This window comes from Phaseolus vulgaris, chromosome 8 (genome assembly GCF_000499845.2).
Source record: "Phaseolus vulgaris cultivar G19833 chromosome 8, P. vulgaris v2.0, whole genome shotgun sequence".
NCBI lineage: Eukaryota > Viridiplantae > Streptophyta > Magnoliopsida > Fabales > Fabaceae > Phaseolus > Phaseolus vulgaris.
In genome coordinates this window covers 21,223,172-21,245,915 of record NC_023752.2, presented here as the reverse complement: position 1 = coordinate 21,245,915, position 22,744 = coordinate 21,223,172, and the positions used below count along the sequence as shown (strand labels likewise).

Genomic DNA, 22,744 nt, shown 5'->3' with positions numbered 1-22,744 from the left:
TTAGATTCGATCAAGGGGTGGATTACAACACTCAAACTACCCTAGAACTAAACTAAACCAGCACAGCAACAACAACAGCAAGCACAGCCAAGGCTTCAACATCCTTCAAAGGGTTTGGATTCTTCAAAGCTAGAACACCACTTGGTTCAACAATCTCCCCCTATTTGATGAAGACAAATCCCTAGTGCTTGTGTTTGATCTGATTTAATCTGAAGCAGTACCTGCAAAAATAGCATTTATACTATCCAATGCTTCTTACAGCAGCAGGTTAGATTTTTATATATTCAAAGCATAAAACATGATAAACAATCGGTTGTTTACACGGAACAATCGGTTGTTTTTATCAGCAACAGCAGAAAACACTTTTATATCAGAGATTTGAACAGATTATACAGTATCAGATAAAGATATACAATAACCAATTAATTCTCCCCCTATTTGTCTTTACAAATAGACTTTAGCATGTATCAAAACAGATTTAGGAGAGATTATTAAGATCAAGGATACCTAACTCATTTCTTAAGAAGAAAAACCTTTCTTTTGGTAAAGGTTTTGTGAAGATGTCAGCTAACTGTAGTTTGGTCTCCACAAACTTCACTTCACAGTTCGCATTGTTTACATGATCCTTAATGAAATGATGCCTTATCTCAATATGTTTGGTCCTTGAGTGTTGAATCTAATTTTTGGTAAGATTGATGGCACTTGTGTTATCACACACCAAAGGAACCTTGCTGATTTGTAATCCAAAGTCTGCAAGTTGTTGTTTGAGCCACAGAATCTATGCACAACAGCTTCCAGCAACAATGTATTCAGCCTCAGTAGTAGAGAGAGCAACACATGCTTGCTTCTTGCTATGCCACTTGTGCTCTTTTTATCTAGCTTGCGACCTGCAAAGTCAGAATCTGAATAACTAATTAAATGAATTGGAGAATGAGAAGGATACCATAATCCAACAGATGATGTTCCTTTGAGATATTTCAGAATTCTTTTTTGCAGCTTTTAAGTGTGACTCTTTAGGATTTGCTTGATATCTTGCACATAGACACATCGCAAACATGATGTCCGGCCTACTAGTTGTTAGATAAAGCAATGATCCAATCAATCCTCTATATTTTGTTTTATCTACACCTTTTCCAGAAGCATCTGCATCCATGTAACAGCTTGATGGCATTGGAGTGTTTGCTTCTTTGCAACTCTCCATTTCAAATTTTTTGAGAATCTCCTTGCAATACTTTGATTGACATAAGAAGATCCCATCCTTTGTTTGATTAACCTCATTCCTTACAAACTGATTCAACTCTTCATGCATAGCTTCAACCCACTTCTCATCCTTGAAAGCTTCCTCAATTCACTTTTGTTCAATTTGAGAGACAAAAGTTGTGTGCCTGCAGAAGTTTGAGATGGAGCTACGTGTGGAGACACCTTCCTTTATCTACCCTATGATGTTATCCACTGACAGATCTCTAGGAATAATCCACTCCTTGGGCAGCTCACTCTGTTGCAGAATTTCAATCGGTTGTTTCTGCGAATCAACCGGTTGTTTTTCTGCACAGATTTCCAGCTTCTCCAAACAGATGCTCTGTTCATCTTCTTCAACACTGGTCTTTGGAATTTGATTGATTCTACGATCTACCTCATCAAAGACAATGTGAACTGATTCTTCTACAATCATCAACCTCTTGTTGTAGACTCTATATGCATGACTTGTGAGTGAATACCCTATGAAGATACCAAGGTCCGCTTTCTCATCAAACTTTCCCAAGTTTTCCTTTCTTTGTTGTTGTCTCCATTGGTGACATGACCCTCTTGCTTAAAGGAGATACTCAGGAACTTTGATTTGTCCCATGTCATGTGCTTGGAGCATCCACTATCCAAGTACCACAATTGCTTGCTCTCCTCCAAGATTTCCTACAAAAAAAGATTTTCAAGTACAAAGATTTGGTCCCCTTATGAATGTGGGTCCATTTGGTTTACACTCATCAATTAAAGCTTTATTACCCTTAGGAATCCACTTCATAAGACCTTTAGGAACAACATATTTTCTTATTTTACAGAACCTCATAGAATGGCCTCTTTTCATGCAATAGAAGCATGTAACAATCAATTGTTTCGATGGTCCAATCGATTGTTTTTCTGGCATTTTCGAAAATGATTTTGAAAATCTATCTTGTTTGTTTTGTGGATTAAAACTCAATCTAGCTTTTCCAAAAACACAGTTTTGAGATGCTAGAACACTCTCAAAGTTGGATTGGCCTTTAGAAAGCTTATCCACAGTTTTAACAAGATAGTGGACCTTCTTTTCAAGATTTTCGCAATTTTCACAAACTAGAGTATCACACTTGCACGAGGAGTTTTTGTAAATGATTTCAAGATTTTCAAAATCTGTTTTTGAATTTTCTAATTCCTCTTCCAGTGTCTTTACTCTGTTTTCAAGCTAGTTGTTCTTTTCTTTTAACCGATTGTTCAAGAGAACCAATCGGTTGGCTTCTTCATGTGTTTCTTGAAAGGCTTGAAGCAATTGACCATAATTTTCAGAGTTTGAGGAACATACACTACTTGAGTCATCCTCCTTTCTGGCCATGAAGTAAAGGTTGAGGCTTTTCTTATTTTGCCTTCTTTTCCTTCTTGCTTGACTCTTTGTCATTGCCTCCTTTGGTTCATTGTGACCATGAGCAGCCTTGAGTGTGTCCCACATATCCTTAGCAGTTTTGCATTTTGATATCCTGAAAAACTCATTAGTATCTAGTGCAGAAGCTATTATGTTTTGAGTAGTACAATCAAGCTAGGCCATCTTACATTCATCATTGGTCCATTGAGACCAAGGTTTTGCAATGAAAGAACCATTCTTTTTAAACTTTGGAATGTAAGGACCATTCTCAATTGAATTCCAAATTCCTTGATAAATAGATTCCATGAAGATATTCATTCTTGATTCCCAATATTTGTAATTCAATCCACAGAATAAAGGTGGTTTGTAGATTGAAGCACCTTCCTCAAAAGATAGTTTTCCAGCCATAGAAAAAAGATTTTTGGATCAACTTGAATAACTTTCAAGAATCAAGCTCTTGATGCCAATTGTTAGAATATATGGCTTTAAACTAGAGGGGGGGTGAATTGTTTAAAGAGAGTTTTCGCATACTTTTCAGCCTTGAATGAAATTACTTCAAGAAAACCTTGATTAAGAAATCACTTTTTCAAAACATAAAGCAAAAGTCACAACACTAGTAAAAACAATCGGTTGTTTTACCGAAACAATCAGTTCTTTATACCAATTAACAAATATCAAAATTGAATTTAAAGAGTTAGGGATAGAGAGAATGCACACAGATGTTTATACTGGTTCACTTCAAATCCAGAGCTAAATCCAGTCTTCTCAGAAACCCTCTGAGGAAATCCACTAAGCAATCACAACTTGATCACTTACACCACAACCAAGAAAGTGACCTTGAACACCTCAAGACACACACACTCTTCTTGGCCAACACACCAATACTAAGATTGTTGATCTTGATCCCCTCAAGAACACATAGCCAATCTCAGCAAACACAGAAACGAAACTTGTTCAGCAGAGTACAAGGATTACACTTGTTACAGAAGATAATCTGAAATCAATACAAGCAGAATCCTATTCCACACACTTTGATCAATCACAAACTCTAAGCAATCTCAGCTCTTTGAAAAACTCAAAAACTCTTTTCAAAATCTTGTTAAAGATTGTTACTCAAATCTTTTTTCTGAATTTATTCAAAGATGTTGTTTGTTATCAAATCTTAACAAACTCTTAAATTGCATTAAAAGATTGGTCAAAGCATTTAATGATTGGAGCGTAAGCAGTTAAATCATTTAAAGCTCAGTCAAAGATAAAACAGTTTTTATGTTATGGTCCCAAAACAAACAATCGGTTGTTTTGGCTTTAACAGCTCAACCATTTGAAAAATAATTTTCAATCTTTTCTTAAAACATTTAAGTAAAAACAATCGGTTGTTTTAACTTAGTTTGAAAAACATTTTACTTTCACAAAGATTGAGAATGCCTATGTTTTAGATTCGATCAAGGGGTTGATTACAACACTCAAACTACCCCAGAACTAAACTAAACCAGCACAGCAACAGCAACAGCAAGCAAAGCAAGGCTTCAACATCCTTCAAAGGAAGCTAGAACACCACTTGGTTCAACAGTATCATCATCAAGCTCTTCATCAAGTGAAGAGGAGAAAGCAAATATCTGCTTGATTGCTGAAAATGATGATGAATCTTGCAGCTCAAGTGAGGTTAATTCATGTGCTTCTTTAAATGAACAAAATTACAGTGAGTTGCTTGAAGCTTTTCAAGAAACTCATGATGAAGCTAATCGATTGGTTCTTTCAAACAACCAATTGAAATCACTTGAAGATGAGATTGAAAAATCTAAAAATGATTTCAAAAATCTGGAAAATCATTTCAAAAATGCTTCTTGCAAGTGTGACACTCTCATTTGCAAAAATTGTGAAAATCTTGATAAAAAAGGTTCATTATCTTGTTGAAACCGTGGACAAGCTTTCAAAGGGGAAATCTAACTTTGAGATTGTCTTGGCATCTCAAAGTTGTGCTTTTGGAAAGGCTGGTTTAGGTTTCAATCCACATAATCAACAAGATAAGTTTTCAAAAAAAAATTTAAGAAAGCCAGTAAAACAACCGATTATTAAATCGAAACAACCGGTTGTTACATGCTTTTATTGCATGAAAAAGGGTCATTCAGTTAGATTCTGCAAAATAAGAAAATTATATGTTCCTAGAGGCTACATGAAATGGATTCCGAAAGGATGTGAGGTTTCAAATGAGAAAAAGAAATCAATTGGACCCACATTTGTGAAGGGACCAATTCTTGTTGCTTGAACTCATGCTTGTACAGGAATTCTAATGAATTGTGAAGGACTAAGTCATGTGATCAAGTTCTGGGAAGAAAAAGACCATCATTGAAGCTGAATCAATGCTCTGCATCTGTTCAAAAGCCCTTAAAAGTGAGAAGAGGCTTCTTGATCATAAAGCACATGGCTCATTGAAGAAATAACATAAGGATAAGACTTTCTTTTCTCTGTTTTTAATTGTTGTTTTAAAGTTCTTTCTCATGATTAAAAATCTTCTTTAAAATTATTAATGTCATTTGCTTTGAACTCTTTCTGCTCATGATTAAAATTCAAAGTCAATTTTAATTGCTGCAGAAAAACAACCGATTGTTTTGAGTCTAACAGCACTGTGAAGAAATCAATTTAATTGCTATTTTGAATTTCTATCCGTTGCAGATCAATTCAAAGAGAGAATCTTGGTCAAAGAACCTTTGATTGAAAGTTGATCACATTCAGAGAGAAGTTACAACTGTCATAAAGGAATATATTCCAAAATCTTGGAAATTCAAGAGCCTTAATGACTAGTCAAAGATCACATGTGAGGACCATGTGATTTTCAGCTTTTTCTGACGTTTTCTGTGCAGGGCAGGGTCAAGTCCTCTCTCTCTCTGAAAATCTGGTACCCACTCATATCATTGACTGTTATTTGATTATTTTACTGCTATAAAAACTATTGCAGCTGATCTCTTCCTCAAGAACAACCAATTGCAACATCTCTTGCAACATCTCTTGCAAAATCTGTGAAGTGAGTTTTTCTCTGTTTTCTTCTCTGCCATCATGGAATCAACTCCTCCCACCTCAAAGATAGTCAAAACCAAAGGTGTAAGGTCTGGAGGAAGGCTAGAAGGCTGGTTCTCTGGAGACAATGATCTTATTGAGGGGTATATGTATGAAACAAGTATCAAAAAGATAAACAACCCCAAGGTTGTGTGCTTTGATTGGTTGAAAAGTCAAAAGCTTGATAATGTAAGGAGGTTGCTCAAAGATCAATCACTCAGAAAGTTCATGAAGATGAAAGGAAACATTTATCCAGATTTGGTAAGGGTGTTCTACACAAATCTAAAGTTTGAGGGAAACAATCTAGTTTCTCATGTGAAAGGTGTAGAAATGGAGATAACTCATGAGGTATGGGCTGCTGTTACTGGTCTCAAGTTCTCTGGTCTTAGAATCAACAAGGGAAACCTTGGAGTAGTGGAGGATTTCAACAAAATCCAATACTACAAAAGTTGCTTGAAGAATCAACATGCTAAAGTTAGAACATGCTCGGTTGGAGGTCTAAAGCTTGATGAAAGATTGGTAGCCCTCATTGTGACTTGGACTCTAACTCCAAGGGGGAGCAATCCTTCAGTTATTACTAAGGAAGATCTGGTGTATATCTTCTGCATCATGAAAAAGATCAAAATCAATTGGATCCACATCATCAAAGAGCACATGCAAAAGGCTATGAGGTTAAGTGACTATCACTATCCATATGTTGTTTTGGTATCTAAATTTCTACTCTATTTTGAAGTGAACATTGAAGATGAAACATCTGAGTTGGTCAAGTCAACTCAAGAGTTGAACAGTGGATCACTCAGCAAAATGGGTTTTACCAAAGTAGGTGGCAAGTGGATTAGTAAAGATGGTGATCTTGGTGCCTCATCTAGTGCTGCTGCTGATATTGAACAAGATGAACCTGCTGATATGGATGTTCAACATGAAGATCCACCTGAAGATTATCAAGATGATGGACCTAGTGCTAATGCTGGAAATCAAGAAGAAAGGATGCAAACCATGTCTCCTTTTGAGAGACTCATGGTGAATAGGCTTGATAGCTTTGCTGAAAATCAAAGAAACCTTCATGATCTCTGTGTTAGTAATTTCCAGAGGATTGACAACAGGTTTGACAGCATGGATGCACACTTCATGACTCTAGATGAATAAATCGAAGCTGTCCAGAACCAAATCTTTGATCTTCAGTTTGCTGATGATGATGAATGACGAAAAACAACCGGTTGATGTATCAAAACAACCGATTGGTTTTGGTGGTTATATCTGTATTTCAATTTTTCTTTCTTTCTGCTATTACTGCTTTAATTGTGATGTAATCAAAACAATTATCTTGTTTTATCTCTTCTTTTTGTCTATTTGTGAAGACAAATAGGGGGAGATTTATGTTTTTCTGCAAAAATAGTTTGCTTTTTTTAATGTTGTTTACTCTGATTTTATGCTCTAGATTTCTGTATTTGTTTTTGTTCTCACCAAATATCATAAGTTCTATGATTTGCTTAAAATTGTATCTTGCAGGCACTGCTTCAGATTCAATCAGGTACAACACAACCATCAGGGATTTGTCTTCATCAAATAAGGGGAGATTATTGAACCAAGTGGTGTTCAAGCTTTGAAGAATCCAAACCCTTTGAAGGATGTTGAAGCCTTTACTGAGCTTGCTGTTGCTGTGCTGTTTTAGTTAGGATCTGGGGTAGATTGTGTATGTAATCCACCTCTTTGATTGAATCCAAAGCATAAACATTCTCAATCTTTTTGAAAGAAAAATGTTTTTCAAACTAAGTTAAAACAACCGATTGTTTTGTCGAAACAACCGATTGTTTATACTTAGATGTTTTTAGAAAAGATTGAAAACTGTTTTTCAAATGGTTGAGCTATTAAAACCAAAACAACCGATTGATTCGAGGAAACAACCGATTGTTTGTTTTGGGACCATAACAGAAAAACTGTTTTATCTTTGACTGAGCTTTAAATGATTTAACTGCTTACGCTCCAGTCATTAAATGCTTTGACCAATCTTTTAATGAAATTTAAGAGTTTGTTAAGTTTTGAAAACAAACAACATCTTTGAATAAATTCAGAAAAACAATTTTGAGTAACAATCTTTCTTTTACAAGATTTTTAGAGTTTTTGAGTTTTTCAAAGAGCTGAGATTGCTTAGAGTTTGTGATTGATCAAAGTGTATGGAATAGGATTCTGCTTGTATTGATTTCAGATTATCTTTTGTAACAAGTGTTCCTTGTACTCTGTTGAACAAGTTTTGTTTCTGTGTTTGCTAAGATTGGTTGAGTGTTCTTGAGGGGATCAAGATCAACAATCTTAGTTTTGGTGTGTTGGCCAAGAAGAGTGTGTGTCTTGAGGTGTTCAAGGTCACTTTCTTGGTTGTGGTGTAAGTGATCAAGGTGTGGTTGCTTAGTGGATTTCCTTAGAGTGTTTCTGAGAAGACTGGATGTAGCTCTAGATTTGGAGTGAACCAGTATAAACATCTGTGTTCATTCTCTCTATCCCTAACTCTTTAAATTCAGTTTTGATATTTGTTAACTGGTATAAACAACCGATTGTTTTTACTAGTGTTGTGACTTTTGCTTTATGTTTTGAAAAACTGATTTCTTAATCAAGGTTTTCTTGACTTAAAAGTTTGCGAAAACCCTCTTTAAACAATTCACCCCCCATCTAGTTTAAAACCATCCATTCTAACAATCTTCTGAACTAGGATGGTCACTCCCTCAAACACGGTAATCCGATCATATACAATGAACCTCTCTTTCTTCCGCAGGCCATGACAAGATTTCCCTTAACGACCTTCCACTCTTGATTTCCGAACTTTACTTCATGTCCCTGTTCATCCAACTGCCTAACAGAAATCAAACTTTTCGTCAATCTTGGAACAACTCTGACATCCTTCAAAGTCCAAAAACCAACTGAATTCTTCAACACTATGTAACCCATGCCCGTAACATCAAGAGTTTTGTTGCCTGCTAGTCTTACCTTTCCAAAGTCTCCAATAACTAGATTCTGCAATGCTTCACAGTTCTGGGTAGCATGAAATGAAGCACCAGAATCCATGACCTAGCAATCCAAACTGTTATCCGCGCAACCAACTAAAAGGTCCTCGTCCGCGAAGTCTTCTGCAATGTTGACTTGTTTATCATTTGGGCATTGATTCCTGAAATGCCCCACCTCTTTGTAGTTCCAAAATGTTACACTTGAGCAATTCCGAGTCTTTGACTAACCCCTTATTTTGTTCTTGCTTTCACTATCTTTGATATTTTTCTTACCTTTGATGACATATAGCGATTCACTGGATAATTCCCAGAACTCCTTCTTCAGACATCCTCGCCAAGAATGAGATCACGAATCTTATCAAAAGTGAATCCATCGGATCCCGCTGAACTAGTAACTGCGGTAATCGTTCTGGACCAACTGTCAGGCAAAAACAATAGCAATAGTAAAGCTTGAACTTCATCACCGAACTTAATACCCAATGACGTAAGTCTGGATAAGATCGCATATTGATGTGTTCAGTAACTAAACTGTCATAACTTCGTGCCGCAGAGAAAAACAGCCACACCTCACGCCTAGCACCGTACCATCACTGCTGCACCAGCAGAAAAATGCACGTGCCACCCTGCGTCTTCTGTCACTGCCATCGCACTGCACTTATGTGTCGTCTCTTTCATCGTAAGCACCTGCACCTGTTCATCGCGAAACACGATTTGTCGTCGCACTGCTTGGAAAAGACCCTACTCCGAGCAAGCCACCTGCACAACGTCGCGAGCCGCCACCACTTCTATCGCAACCCACACCACTACACATCGCACCGCCTACTGTGCGTGCCTGTCGCAAGCCGTAGGTCTGGGTTGTCGAGAATCATGGACCGCCGTGAAACCCTAGCTTTGGGATGCCGCTGCATCCCCTACGAAACCCTAGTTTTGGAACACTATTGCCGCCTCTGTGAAACCCTAGCTTTGGGACGTTGTTGCTGCCTCCTCTACTAAACCCTAGCTTTGGGACGCTACTGCAGTCGTAATTTTCACATCTCGAGTCGATTAATTTCTCTTGATTGGATCTCTAGTGTGTAAACGAACCATGCTCTGATGCCACTTGATGGGAAAAAACGCACACGGAAGCAACACATATAATCACGAATCAACTGCAGAAAATAAACAACACAGGATTTAACGTGGTTTAGCCGCCAACTGCAACCTACATCCACACGGACAACTATTAGGTTTTCATTCTGTCCTGTTGCACCCTAATTACAAGTACAATGATCTCTTTAAATAGAAATTATAAAGGGGACACAATGATTAAACTCACTCACTAACATCGTGTCTAGTCAGCCCAACCCAATTGGTCATGGCTTCATACCCAACAAAAACCCTCTCTATAGTCCTTCGATGACACCGATCCCGAACTCCTCCGCTAGTTCGACAAGCTCGATGTCCCTTTCAACAAGCAGAAGCATCTCGCCACATCGTCGACGTCGTCCTCAACATCGTTCATCGCCATCACCCATCATAAAACACTGGAGAAGGCCCGATTCAGATTTCACCTACTTCAAAATCAATGAATTGAAAGCGGGCAATTTGAGTGGATTTTTATTGTTGCCAACAACAGGAGCTTTGTGGAGTATTTTGAAGGGTGAATTGCGTTGTTTTATGATCGGAACCAGCCTCATGCAACGGTGGTGGAGTTATGCCCTCTATACAATGTGTGGGGATAGGGTTTTAAAGGATTTTGAAAAATTATGAGTAAGTGTGGGAAATGAAATCTTATGGGGGGAAATGAAATAGATATGATGGAGGAAATGAAAATGCATTGTATCAATCTATAATATAAATAGAAGACATTAAGTTATAAAAAAATCCAAAAAGAAAAGATTTCAAATTTTAACTTAAAATAAAAATTTCAAACTCATTCTGGGAGTGACAAGTGGCACGTTGTAGAACTTACACGTGTGAAAAAACTCATTTCTTTAAATACTCTCGTTCTTTATATACTTTCAGCGTTTCTCTCTCTCCTATTTCTCTACTTCCCGGTTTCTCTTTCTTTTTCATTACCTTTTGGTTTCTCTCATTCATTTCTTGGATTTCTTCTTCTCTGGGTTTGTTGTATACTTCTTCATTTCGGCCTTCTTCATTTCAGTTTGGCCTTCTTTAGGTGATTGTTGCTTCTGTGTTTGTTTGTTACGTTTCACAACATAAAAAAAAAAAATTTTTGGGTTTCTTATCAAAATTGCTTGCTTTTAATGTTTCTGTTGATTCTCTTCATCTCATTTACGGTTTCTTTGCTCCACTAATCTTGATGTTTTTGCTTCTCTGTTTGTTATGTATTTTCGCAACATAAAAATGATATTTTTTTTTGTTTTTCTTATCAAAGTTTCGTGCTTTTCATGTTTCTGTTGATTCTTTTCATCTCTTTTATTGTTTCTTTGCTTCTTTGTTCTTCACATTGTTGCTTCTATGTTTGTTTGTTACGTTGTTTCGCAGCATAAAAATGATTTTTTATGGATTTTTTTATCAAAGTTGTTTGCTTTTAATGTCTCTACCGATTCTCTCATCTCATTTGCGGTTTCTTTGCTCAACTAATCTTGATATTTTTGCTTCTCTGTTTGTTATGTATTTTCGCAACATAAAAATGATATTTTTTTTTCTTTTTCTTATCAAAGTTTCGTGTTTTTCATGTTTCCACTGATTCTTTTCATCTCTTTTACCGTTTCTTTGCTCCATTGTTCTTGACATTTTTGCTTTTGTGTTTCTTACGTTGTTTGACAGCATAAAAAATATTTCTTTTAGGTTTTCTTATCAAAGTTTCTTGCTTTTCATCTCTTTTATGGTTTATTTGCTCCATTGTTCTTATCAAAGTTGTTTTCTTTTAATGTTTCTTTGCTCCGCTAATCTTGGTAATGTTGCTTCTCAGTTTGTTCTATTTTTTCGCAACACATAAATGATATCTTTCAAGCTGATATTTTTTTCATTTCATGTATTTTATGGTATTTTTTCCCACTCTTTTTCACTATTTAGTCATTGTTTTATATTGTTTTATGAGACTTTATTGTTCTCTGTGTTATAGTCCCACTCTCTGTTATAGTACCACACATATCAGATTTGGATGAATTTTTGAGAATGGAATTTAAGGAAAAGTTCCATACAATGCACCTATTAAACAAGGTATGTAATCTTTTATTTTTTATTTTATTTCAGATTATTATTTACGAAGATGTAACATGGGTTTTGTTTTGAAAAGGATCATGCTTTTGTTGATCGGGCTTTTGCCATTGAGTGGGCCTCGAAACTCGAAGAAAATTGATTTTTGGTGGATAACGAAGGTCAAAGACAAGTTGTTAAATATATTATGGATTTGTCCTATCCAATGCTTAATGGAGGATGGAGTGAAATACGTGAGTTTTATGGTCTTTCTAGCGATCACGTTTTATATTTTGATTATGTTGAAAATAACATTTTTAAGTTTACTTTGTTTAAGGTAGATTCTACCGACTTATCTATTGATAAATTTTATGATCGTCTTCAAATTCGTGGCCCTCTCATTTAGGGCTTTTATGATCATTTCATTATAGTACTATCACACTGTCAGTGTGATTCCAGTTTTCTGGTATTTTTTTTTGCATAAGTTCTTTTTTTTTTACTTTATGTTACTTAATTAATGTTGATACACGTCTCTATTTACTTTTAGGATGTTCCTCTTGCTTTTGCCAATTACTTTCCAGAAAGCAGGTTAGAGTATATTGTCCTTCATGAACATAAGAGTGAAGTAAAGTGCAAAATTCTGCTAAGGCCACCACCGAAAGCTTCAGTTAAATTTGATTCTGGATGGAGGCAATTTTGTTAGATTCATGCACTTGAAGATGATAAATTGATATTTGAAGCTAATAAAGGAGTAACCCCTGTTCATATGAGGTTGTTAGCAATGCTTTGAAAAGTCAAGAATTTTTTTTTTAATTTAATTTTGCAAATATTTAATTGCCAACGACAATGTTATATCTATTTTAATATTACCAGTTATGTTTCATTACATCTTCTGTGTTTGAATTTTGTTTTTTAATTTTGAAATTTATTTAATATAAGCATTTTAGCAATATATAAATTTAAAATGATTTGTAATATAGAAATATGCACCGAATAAAGTTTAAATATTGTCAATTTTAATTATAACATAGATATCACACCTAAATATACCGCTTGATTGTGAAAAAATACGCAGTATATCTTTAAAAAGATGGGTAAATCTAGAATGTGTTGGCATAAACAAAAGTGGTTTGCGGTAAAACAATTACCAGTACATAAACTTCATAAAAATTATTCCTTTTTCTGTTTTCTCAAAATTTACCAATGTTTATTATGTTATATTATTAATATTTTATAATGTATCCATTTGGATTTGGTTTTTCAGAGAACTTCTGATGCATGTATCTTTACTACAGTCTATAACTTTGTACTTTTTTATGAGTATTATTTCATATTAATATTATTTTTTACATTTGATGAGAAATGTGGTGGTGTAATTTAATGTGGTGTTCACTGAAAATTAACTTTTTCAAAAGATCATACATTTTTATTCATTTAATTTAATGTATTTAATTTTACTTTTAATCATGTTAATATTATTTATTTTATATTAATATTATAAAATTATGTAATTTTATGTTAAATATTATTATGAAATATTATTTTTTATTTTTATCTCAATATGCTACTTTATAATATTTGAAATGTAAAAGATTCTAATGTTATTTAATGTAAAATAAGAATAATAATAAAATTATATTAAATTTTGATTTGATTAAAGAACTTTCCTGAAAGTAGGAAATATAGCATTAGTTTGCCAATTCAGTGCCATTTTTCAGCTTCTGCAATAGTTTCTTGCTTTTCATCTTTTTATTGATTCTTTTCCTCTCTTTTACATTTTCTTTCCTCCATTGTTTTTTATTTTTATTTTTATTTTTATTTTGATAAAGAATTAAAGAAATTAAATTAAATGGGACACTTTAGGGATGTCCCAACCTTTATACAAACCCACCCAAGCTGGGCTAAGATACTTGTAAAAACCAAACCTATTACAGCATCATGTAAAAACCCTGTTTAAAACCCCTTACAATGCTTCTAAACAAAATCAAGCATGACAGCGAAATAGCTAAACACTAAAACAGAATCCCAAAAACTATCACACCCCAGTAGTTTATAGCTTGCTTATCAAAAGCCAAAGAGAATTTACTATATGCTCAAGCTCTTACTTACTCCAACAAGACATGCTATGTACAATGGACTACATTATCCAAGATTTCCATAAATAACCAAAACCTATCATACACCTATTTGACCAACACCAACACTAGCAGCAAAGGTGCCATACGTGAGACCACCAAGAATTGCCTTGGTTTTATCTAGCTCCTTAAGGATTTTGAGCATGTTTACTTCTCCACCTTCGTCGAATAAAAGCATCTTCGTTCCACCATCTTTTCACACTTCATTCTTCTTTTTATAATATTAACACGCTGCTCCCCTTCAGTTGTACCTGCACCAATAACACAACCTTTCCCACCTCTCAAACTAGCTCAAAGAAGCAATACGAACCCATTACCTTGCTCTTGAAAAAATTATACCATATTTATTACAACATCCAACCAATCATGCAGAATATAAAGAGGGTTAAGATGGCTCCTGTAATATACATGCATCAACATAAGAAAAAATAAAAACACATTTATTCCCTTACCTAGTTACCATGTTAACACAGGTTAATGGTGATAAGATCCAATCAGTGAAGGAAAAGATTACTTTCTTTTCTTTGTGTTTCATCCATACCCATGATTGTACTTGTGCCATGGTAAAAATCTCCTTTGCGTCTATCTCTGCTTGGTTAAAGATAACCCTGTTTCTATGCTTCCATATACTCCATACTATTGAGACCCAAAGGCTTTTCCATAACCTATTGCCTTCTTTGTTAGAGCACATCCAAGATAATTGTTCAAAATGATAAATCAATTCATTGTGGTTCACAGAACTAATTCTCAACCAACTAAAGCACATGTTCCAAACTTTTCTTGATTCCCTACATGAAAGGAGGATGTGTGCAGTTGTCTCCTCTTCGCTTCCACATAATACGCATAAAGTATCTCCTAATGACACTCCCCTTTTGTGCAGGTTCTGTTTTGTCGCTATCCTATTCGAGAAGACCCTCCACACATAAAACATGGCTGAGGGCATAACCTTTAAATTCCAAATAGAACCAAACATTGAACCCCCCCCCCCCCAAACTCGTGGTTAGCTAACTTATTATAAGCCGATTTTACCGAGAAAGTATAGGATGGAGGATCGTTCCATGTCCTTGAATCCTCTTTATCAGGTTATAGTGACACCTGTGATATTATTGACATGAACTCCTCTACCATAGTTTTTTCTCATTCAAACCAATCTCTTCTCCAACTGAAATTCCATTCCCACCCAGCTGCGTTCCAACTACCAAAATTATCAATAGGTTTTTCTTTAAGCTTAGAGTTATTGTATATTCTTTCATATCTTACTCTGATTTGACCAATGGTTAGCCATTCATCTTCCCAAAATTTGACCTTCACCGTTGATCCAACTTTCCAAACCATATTCTGATTAAACCAATTAACTCCTTGGTCTGAAATACTAACTTTGAATAAATCTAACCACCATCTATATGTAAACCTTTTTTGTTTTGGTACATATGAGTTTGACAACCACCTCAAACCATACTTAGATTCTAATACCTCCTTCCAAAGACCAAATTCTGTGGAACCCAGTCTCCATAGCCATTTTGCCAAGAGTGCCTTATTGAACAACTCGATACGTCTAATACCAAGATCTCCCTCCTCTTTCGCTTTACAAATATTATCCCAACTAGTCCAAGCAATTTTTCTCCCTTTTGTTCCCCACCCCCACAGGAACTTTCTCTGTAATTTTTTAATCTCCTTGCACACTCCAATTGGTGCTTTAAAAAAGGATAGGTAAAATAGTGGTATAGCGTTGATGACAGGTTTTATAAGGCACACTCTTCTCGCGAATGACAGGTTCCTCCCCTTCCATACAGAAAGTTTCTTCCTTATCTTCGATACCACAGGCTCCCAAAAAGAGCACCTAGATGGATTACCACCTATAGTTAAACCTAGGTATGAGAAAGGTATCTCCATTATGCTGCAATGAAGTATTTCTGAATGCATTTTCACTTCATAACTATCTACTCCAATTGCGCCTATCTTACTCTTAAAGAAGTTTACCCTGAGACCCGAGCTTAATTCAAAACATCTTAATATAGCCTTAATGCTCCATTGTTCTTGATATTCTTAATTCTGTGTTTGTTACGTTGTTTCACTGAATAAAAATGATTTCTTTTAAAAAAAATTTATCAAAGTTGCGTGGTTAACTATGACGCGAAAAGCTGGTAAAGGTTACATCTTTAGTCATTTTTTAGAGAAAGTGTTAATAAAGTTTGTATTTTTAGATGTATTCAAGTCATAGATAGGTTTATTTCTTTATTTTCATGTTTGCACAGAATCTGCTGATAAAGTTTTCATTTTTACACAGTTATCCCATTTCGTTCAAAACACTTTCTCTAAAAATTGTGTATCTGACACTCTGATTGAGTAAATTTAAATCTGTTTTTAGACCTTTACCTGCGTGCGTTGTATTGGGTGTTTTGTTTATATTACCTTATTAGCTTAAGTCATTAATGTTGCTCTCTGCGCTTTGTATCAAAGTTTTTCTATTTTTTATTTCTTTGCGTTCTTTGGTAATCTTTCAACGCCACCGCTACTTTCATAGGTTTGTATCTTGATTTTCATGTTTTATACAGAAATCTTAAAAATTTTGCATTTTTTTCAAATATTTCGGATTTTTTTACCGAACACATGCTCTTAAAATTGCGGATTTGGCACTTTGTACTTTCACTAATGTTGTATCTGATTTTATACTTCTACCAGTTGTCTTGCATTTGGTTCTTTTGTTTTTATTACCTGATTTTGTTAAGTCATTAATATTGATCTCTGTGCTTTCTATCTCACCTTTGCTCCTCTTGATTTCTTTACGTTTTCAGTAATCTGTGAACGTCACCACTACTTTCATATGTTTGTTTCTTCATTTTTCATGTTTTAAAACTGATTATACAGTATATCAAGCACCAAGGTAAGATTTTTCCCATCTTTTGTACGCATCGCAGAGTAAGAATGCATTGTTCAATGAAGTTGTTCAGATTTCCCGGTTATGAATTCCGTTCTTTTATATTTTAGTTCTTCTGTACACATGGTTGTTTTCTTCATAGGTTTTTTTTTAATCGTTAATGGATTACTTTTTTTTGGTAGTTATGGTTTCGAGTTTTTATCCTTTGAACGTATTTGAAAATGTTCATCTGAAAGACATTTCCTTTCTATTGTTTAACTCTCTTTTAAAACCTTATTTGACTCATTCAAATTTGTAATCTTTTAGGGTTTCCACCTTTTTCTGTCTATGATCTGCATCTGTGTATTGTGGCAATCTGTGTATTATTTCAAAAATTTTAAAGCAAGGGTTCATTTTTCTTTTCTAAACAAAAGGTTCTTTTGCAAATTTCCAAAACAAAGCTACCTAAAATTTCCATTTTTTTGCAAAGTACGGTTTTCATATCATGTTAGGAATTTCAAAAATTATGAAGTCAAATGTCTTCTTTATGCAAACTAACAATTATATTTCCTGCCTATTCATGTTTTTAATGTCAAACCATCATTTTCATTGATCGCAATGCTGAAAGTAGAAACATGTCTAAAAGCAAAATTGTTTGCACCTTTTAAAGTTTCAATTTTTTATATGTTTAGTCTCTTTTGTATAAAACCTAACATGCTTAATTTCTTTTTTGTCATTCATTGAAAAATTTGAAACTGAGTTTATTTTTCAAGTTATTTATTTTAATAATTAATAATTATTAGTTGTTATAAATTTTTAATTATAAATAATAATAAATAAAGATGCATAATAAAATAAATATATAATAATTATATTAATTATAAAAACCAAAAGATAAAATTAATAATATTACAATATTGTTTATACATACGTGTCTGTCCAAATGTTTTTTTATGTTGTTTGTGATTATGATTATTTTTCTCTTATGACATATTTCAACTAAAGTTATGTGTATTCTTAGGTCAAATTATTTTCCATTTGAAAATTAGAATGTTTGTTTTTTCTCTCACAAAAACTCTTAACTCTTATTTTGTTTTGTTACTATATATTTCATTTTGAAATTGTAAATTATTTTTTGTTATTTTGGTAAGTAATTTCGTACAACTTCATATATATATATATATATATATCAGTATCGGTATGTTTGTGTTTCACATTGACCTTTGCATTCTACATTTTCCTTTTATTCAAATGTGACCTTTACCATGTCTGTGTTAAGACAAAATACAAATTGTGTCAAAGATGTTAATCCACAAAGTGAAAATTGGATCTTGATAGCAAGGGTTGTACGATTGTGGTTTGTTTCTGATTTCAAGAAAACAAAGTTTCCATTCTCCATGGAAATGGTGATACAAGACAGAGATGTAAAATACTTTATCATCTTCTTTCATTTTTTTTTTGTAGTACAATTTAATGTAGTTTTTATTAATCATGCTTAATGCTTGTTGCTATCTTTCAGGGTGATAGAATTCATGTTTATGTTAGAAGAACACTTATTTATAAATTTCAAAATGATATTTTTTAGGACAAAGTTCATTCATTCAATTTCTTTAGTGTGTCTACTATTTCAGGATCTTATCGCACTATCTGTCACCAGTACAAAATAAAATTTCAGCTTGGAACCAAAGTAACCTGTGTTGTTAATGATCTGGTTTCATGTACAATATCTCAGTACAACCTAATGTTTGTGTTAAGGGCCCTTGGTTTTGATATTGACTATTTAGTAGGTAAGTAATATTGTTTTACTTAAACCGATTTCTTTGGACATGTGTTTAAACAAATATGTTTTTACAGATGTTATTGGAATATTAACTGGTGTGGGAACGGAAAAAGAGTTGAATAGATCAGGGTCAGAAACTAAGTTAAATGTGATTTCTATTGAAGTTGATGGGTAAGCTAATATTTTGTACTATAACAAATCCAAAATGTTTTTTCAATGTTTTTTCTTACAACTGTAATTTTAATTTACAACAGCTACCGCATGGAGTGTACTTTATTTGGTAACTATATTGATGAGCTCAATGCATTTATGTCAAGTGGAGAGTTGCAAAATGTTGTCATCAGTGTGCAGTTTGCTAAAGTAAAGATTTTCCAGGGAATGTGAAGTGAAGAAACTATAATTTATTTTTTATTTTTTTAATGTTTATTTATTGTATTTGCATGATTTTTGTTATAAACAATGCATTATATTTCAATGTAGACAAGGTTTGTCTACAAAATTGCTTGGACTGTACCAAAATAATATATAACATACAGTATAAAGACGCTACTAAACTCAAGAAAAGGTTAGTTTAATACAATGTTATTCGATACTTAAAAAGGTATGACCCTTTGTAACCACAACTTTAACATGTGTAGGATGATTGAAAGTACATATTCTCCTACTTAGGGACTCAGTCAATTGTGTGATTCTGGAAAACAGAATGTTGAGGATGAATTCCTCAGCTTGATTCATATAAATACTATTCAAGGCCTGAACGATTGCAAAGAGGTATTAGTTATTTTTTTAAAAGGTTTATTGAAATGGATTATTAATAATCTAAGATCAATTTTTTTTCTTTTTACAGGAAAGTACTTTTGTTGTTTAGCTACAATAAAACATATTGTAGCTAATGACAATTGGTGGTACACGACTTGCTTATGCGGTAAAGCTGTTTACTCGGATTCTAAAATGTTTTTTTTTTTAGAAGTGTAACAAACATGTTATCAAAGTCAATCAGAGTTAATGTTTGTGTTAGCCTGAGTTTATTTAATTACATATTATTTATTACTTATTGTATCATTATATAAAATATTAATTATTATTCTGTTAATTTTAATTAATAAAGTATTAGTTAATTATTAACTATTAACTATATTCATTAAGTTATAGGTAGAATTTGTAAACTTTTTTTGTATTTTATATTTCACGTATAAGTTGAAGATGGGAGTAATTGATGAAACGGATTCCACGACTTTCATTCTATTTGACAGGGATCCCAGTACATTGATCAATAAATCTTATGCGGAATTATTTGAAAGTCATGACAAGGTAAATTTTTCAAACGTGCATATGTTTATTTATACATATAAGAAAAGTTTATTATATTAATTTATATTTTTTTTAATATTTAGAACGCTGATTCTGGTGTACTACCAAAAGAATTTGATCTTTTGATTGACAAAGTTGTGTTGTTTAAAGTTGGTTGTGTTAAAGATCAATCTCTTAGATTTGACCAATCATTCCGTGTCAAAAAAGTGTGTATTAATGATAGTATTATACAAAGGTTTTGTGATGGTCGTGTGGAATGTGGTATGTTTCCTAATTTCAGTCTATTATGACTTTCATTTTACCTTGAAATTTCTTATCTATAGTGTTTTATTTTAATTTAATTTAAATCTCATGTTGTGAAGGAACTTCATTCTCAGAAGAAAAGACTGTGTAATGTTAAAGACGTTGAACATGATGATTCCTTTTTACCACTTTCTCAAGTAAATTTCATTTAAAGTATTATTATAAAAAAATTCTAAAATTTAATCTTACTAATATGTTTTCTTATCATTTCAGGATTTATTTAATAAATTTTCCAATGAAGTTGTTGATTTGCAATCTGAAACTGTTGATTTAGGCATTGATAGTGTGTTAGCTACTGAAGTGGTTGCTGGCTTACAAGATATTTTGCTTCACCTGCGCACACACTCGATGATGATATCCCACTGAGGATATTAAGGAAGAATATCAAAATCGAAAAAGGAGTAGTATAATTTCATAGTGTTGTAGACTTCCTTTAATTCCTATGTAGAACATATTATGATGTATTAGTACAATTATATTTTTAAATCTCTTTATGTGATATTGTTGTTTTCATATGTTGACATTATGTTTCAGGTACGTAATGACCTTATCCTTAATTTTGACGTTAAATTTTGTTGTTTTTCAATTTTATGTGTACATTTTAATTTATTTAATGACTTTATTTTTGTGTAATTCATATAATGGTTCTTTCTTGAAAGCTCAGAGTCCTAATGGTAAGTGAATAAACTTTTAGTTTTTCTTTAATTCATAAATTTATATAGATTAATATAATATTTTATAAATGATAATTTGTGTTTTTTTTAAGCTTATTGAAATATTGTTTTCATTTGAGACGTTCGATTATTACAGGTATTTTATTCGTCAATTTAGTTTTTATAGCTAACATCTTACTATGATAATAAAATAAAATATTTATCTCATATTATCTTTATCCTTAAGAATTTTTATTTTAAAAAAATCGTTCACATCACACTAAACTTTTAAGGATTCAAACGCATAGGTAGGATTCCATTAAATACTTATAAGAGGAATTAAATCATCACTTTATTTTTTTTTATTTTTTATTTTATAAACTCTATCCTTTCTGTTTGCTTTACACTTTTATCAAAGTATTCATTTCATCTTCCTATATTGCTTATTTATTACGACACCAAGTAATAATTACATAACTTAAAAGCATTATATTTTAAATTTTAAATTTAAAGTCAAATTAGATTTAAAATATAAATTTAAAATGGAAAGTTATTTATGGTTTTAGATATTTTTTAATTCCTTATTATGTATTATTATATATTTGATTATTTAACATGTATATATTTAATATATATATATATATTGGAAAAATTATAATACAGTTTTATCTTCACTGTTTTAATTTATTATTATATAATGTTAATTAATCTTATGTGTCATTATTATTATTATTATTTAGTTATAAAATATAGTTGTATTTTTATTAATTATTTGTTAATAACTTACTTCAACTTAAGAGACCTATTGTATGAGGCAATGGAAAATCGAAACGTCAAAGAATAATTACAAGTAACATACCCATGTACTCTGTTTTTTATAATTTTTTTTTTTCGTATTTATTGCTCTTTAATTTATTATTATTTTTTAATTTATTAATTAATTATTTATTATCATTATTCAATTTTAGTATTTTTTATTATTATTTAATATTGGAAATGAAAGGACATGTCTGCTCGGAAAGGCCACGTTGTTTTAGATGGAGGGTTTCGTAGGTTTCATTTTTGCTATAAATAAGGAACATGGGTTTTTTATTACTCACAATCCTACTCTTGCCTATTTGCATCTTCCTCAACTTTCTTTTTATGGCTTTGATGGCTATCACTCCGGAAGAAATTGTTAAACTTGATACACGAGGCCTATTTACAACAATGAACATTCGTGGCGAGGTATGTATTTATATTTTCATAGTTATTTTCTGAGATTCCCATTTTTCATAGTCAATTCAGTTGTTTACTTCTTTTATGGTTTTAAAATGGATAGAATTGACACGTTGATCCTGCATTCGCCATCGATTTTGAAAAAGAATTGTGTGAGGAATGGATGGTGAGCGATAGTGCAGGGAACATCCATATAGTATATTATAACGAAGATATACTGTCTCTCCAAATTGTCTATAGGTGGTCCGTTTTGAGTGATTTTTATGGGTTTAAAGGCACCCACCCTATATTGTTTCGTTACATGGGTCATAACTCCTTCCATATAACTCTTTATATGGGAGAAGTATGTGAGAGTGGTGTTAGTGAATTTTTAAAGCATGTAAAAGCGAGGGAACCGCTTAACAAAGGTTCCTTTGAACATTTTAAGGTCAAGTTGTCTCTTTTACAGGTCAATGGAGCTTATTTGGTCAGTCTACCACCCTTTCTATTTAAATGATTGTTTTAAATTTTACTTTTTATAGTAACTAATTATTTGCTATTTGTGGAAGGATTTGCCTTCTCCTTTTGCGGAATATGTTCACAAAGGGAGGTTCAAGAAGCTTACTCTGCATGGATTCCTAAAAGATGTTGAATGCAAGGTTTTCAAAATCCAGGTTTCCTTTTAGAAGCATTACACTTTCTATCG

The 22,744-nt window shown here is 32.9% G+C and overlaps 1 protein-coding gene across 1 annotated transcript; it reads left to right on the top strand.

The window, feature by feature from the left end:
• The first annotated feature begins 18,059 nt into the window (after positions 1-18,059).
• Positions 18,060-20,554, top strand: LOC137824737 (uncharacterized). The gene is made up of 9 exons (XM_068630409.1): positions 18,060-18,200; positions 18,314-18,334; positions 18,527-18,581; positions 18,649-18,745; positions 18,829-18,934; positions 19,772-19,885; positions 19,969-20,091; positions 20,248-20,325; positions 20,402-20,554. Exons 1-9 carry the CDS (start codon positions 18,060-18,062, stop codon positions 20,552-20,554), a joined length of 888 nt encoding a protein of 295 aa, XP_068486510.1.
• Positions 20,555-22,744: the final 2,190 nt, after the last annotated feature.